At 44.4% G+C, this 2,066-nt stretch overlaps 1 protein-coding gene across 1 annotated transcript in view; it reads left to right on the top strand.

The window, feature by feature from the left end:
• The window catches only part of LOC119830458 (glypican-4), a 66,876-nt gene that overhangs the window by 62,162 nt on the left and 2,648 nt on the right, over window positions 1-2,066 (top strand). Inside the window, exons 7-9 of the mRNA XM_038353487.1 lie at window positions 199-771; window positions 1,137-1,290; window positions 1,497-1,669. Coding sequence (XP_038209415.1) covers window positions 199-771; window positions 1,137-1,290; window positions 1,497-1,669 — 900 coding nt within the window. The remainder of the gene's footprint in view (window positions 1-198; window positions 772-1,136; window positions 1,291-1,496; window positions 1,670-2,066) is intronic.

Genomic DNA, 2,066 nt, shown 5'->3' with positions numbered 1-2,066 from the left:
GGGTAGTTTGTAGAAGGAGGGATTATGGTAAAGCTATGCAAAGGTAGCAAAACAGGATATGGAGACGAAGGAAGTATTGAACCATATATATTCTACCCTTTTATATGGTTTGTATGTAACCGACTATTTAGACTCACTTTTAACAAAAAAAAATCAAAATAAAATCTGTCTCAAAAATGTTACAATAAACAATTCCAGATGCTGTGGAAAAAGTGGCCGACCGCCTGCTCGGTCCGTTCAACATAGCAATGGTTGTCGGACCAATCGACATAAAGATATCTGAGGCCATCATGAGCTTCCAGGAACGCAACCAGGAGATCTCGCAGAAAATCTTTTCGGGCTGCGGTAAGCCCGTCCTAGGCGGCGGCGGCAGTTCAGGCCCGTTCTTCGCGCCAGATCGGACGCGAAGATTCGCACGTTCCCTACCGGATATGGACTGGAATAAAGCCAATGACGTAGACGATTTCGTGATAGAAACGTCGCTAGAGACAGTCGTCAATAACGACCCGTCACTGAACAGCCTCCGGACGCCGGAGGACATTAAAAGAGTGACGGAGGAGATGCAAGAGCAGGCGAAGTCGAGGTCTCGATTCTTGCAGTACATGAGAGGGGATATAACATTGCAGCAATTCGAGGAACACGAAAGGGAGAGGGAAAGGAGAGATGCGGATCCCGAACCGTCGGGTGAGATCGACTACAGGTCGTATGAGTTTGACGGGAAGCGGGGTTCGAAGAAGAAGAAGCCGGCGACTAAAGTTGAAGAAAATCACGGTGAGTTGTAGATTTATTCTTAACGTTTCATTTATAATTATATATTTCATTAATATCCAGAGCTTATCTATCATATTGTTTAGAATGTAACGCTACATCGTAAAATGTTTAATATATTGTTATAAATTTTTGTTTATAAATGTTTAGATTTTAGTCTTTAGGTCGTATACAAATTTAAATTAACGAAAGTTGACATCTTCCAATCCTTCTAACAGTAACGAATTTTTTGCTGTATTTATACTTCTGATATTTTCGTGATATTTTCTTACATAAAATAAATCAACACACATAAAATACTTTGTTTTTATTTATGATATATTCACAAACACAATAATCTTTCAACGTATAATGAATGCGTCCGCCAGGCGCGGAAGGCGGGCCGGCGCTGGAGCGGCTGGTGCGCGAGACGCGCGCGCGCGTGCGCAGTTCGCGGCGCTACTGGGCGCACCTACCCGCGCTGCTGTGCGCCGCCGCCAGCGTCACCTCCGCGCCCTGCTTCAACGGCACGCACGTCGCCACGTGAGTCTCTCTCTCTCTCTCTTTCTCCCCCCCCCCCCCCCCCCCCCCCCCCCCCCCCCTTTCTCTCTCTCTCTCTCTCTCTCACCCTCAGATACACCTCAGACCTTCGATAATACTCTTTTTTTTTTTTAAATGATTTATTTATTCCATATTTAACTCGTTAGTAAAAGATTGAAATCATAACTATTTATCATTGCTCTTCACAGTTACACGGCGATAGCGGCGGGCGACGGCAGCGCGGCGCTCGCGTCGAACCCGGAGGTGCGCGCGGCGCCGCCGCCGTCCGGCGCGGCGCGGGCGCAGCTCGACTCGCTCAAGACGCTCACCGCGAGGCTCAAGGACGCGTATAACGGTGTGGAGGTTCAGTGGAAGGATTCCGGTGAGTGTTTAACCGACTTCAACAAAGGAGGACGACCTCAAATATTAACTAGATGAACCGATTTCGATGGTACTTTTTTTTAGAGCTGGTGCCTTCCATGTGGTCATTTAATTTTGGTACTCCAAAATTAAGTTCTGACAATTTTAAGTCGATTACCGAAACGACCGCGTTTATTAAAAACACTTATGTTTATTCATCATTATTTATATCCGATACACATGCATATGGTTCATGATAAAATTCTTTAAAAAATATTAAATTAAAATCACAATCAAATAAATACAGCAATGTGTAACAATGAAGAAATAATTTTTGTTACTTAGTGGAGCGCCTGGAGCATTCAAAACCGTAAAACCTCGGATTAGAGTTACAGTGAATGAATTAATATGATTGATAT

Source organism: Zerene cesonia, chromosome 11 (genome assembly GCF_012273895.1).
Source record: "Zerene cesonia ecotype Mississippi chromosome 11, Zerene_cesonia_1.1, whole genome shotgun sequence".
Taxonomy (NCBI): Eukaryota; Metazoa; Arthropoda; class Insecta; order Lepidoptera; family Pieridae; genus Zerene; species Zerene cesonia.
Note: the sequence above shows the minus strand (reverse complement) of the source record. Positions and strands in the feature narration are given on the sequence as shown.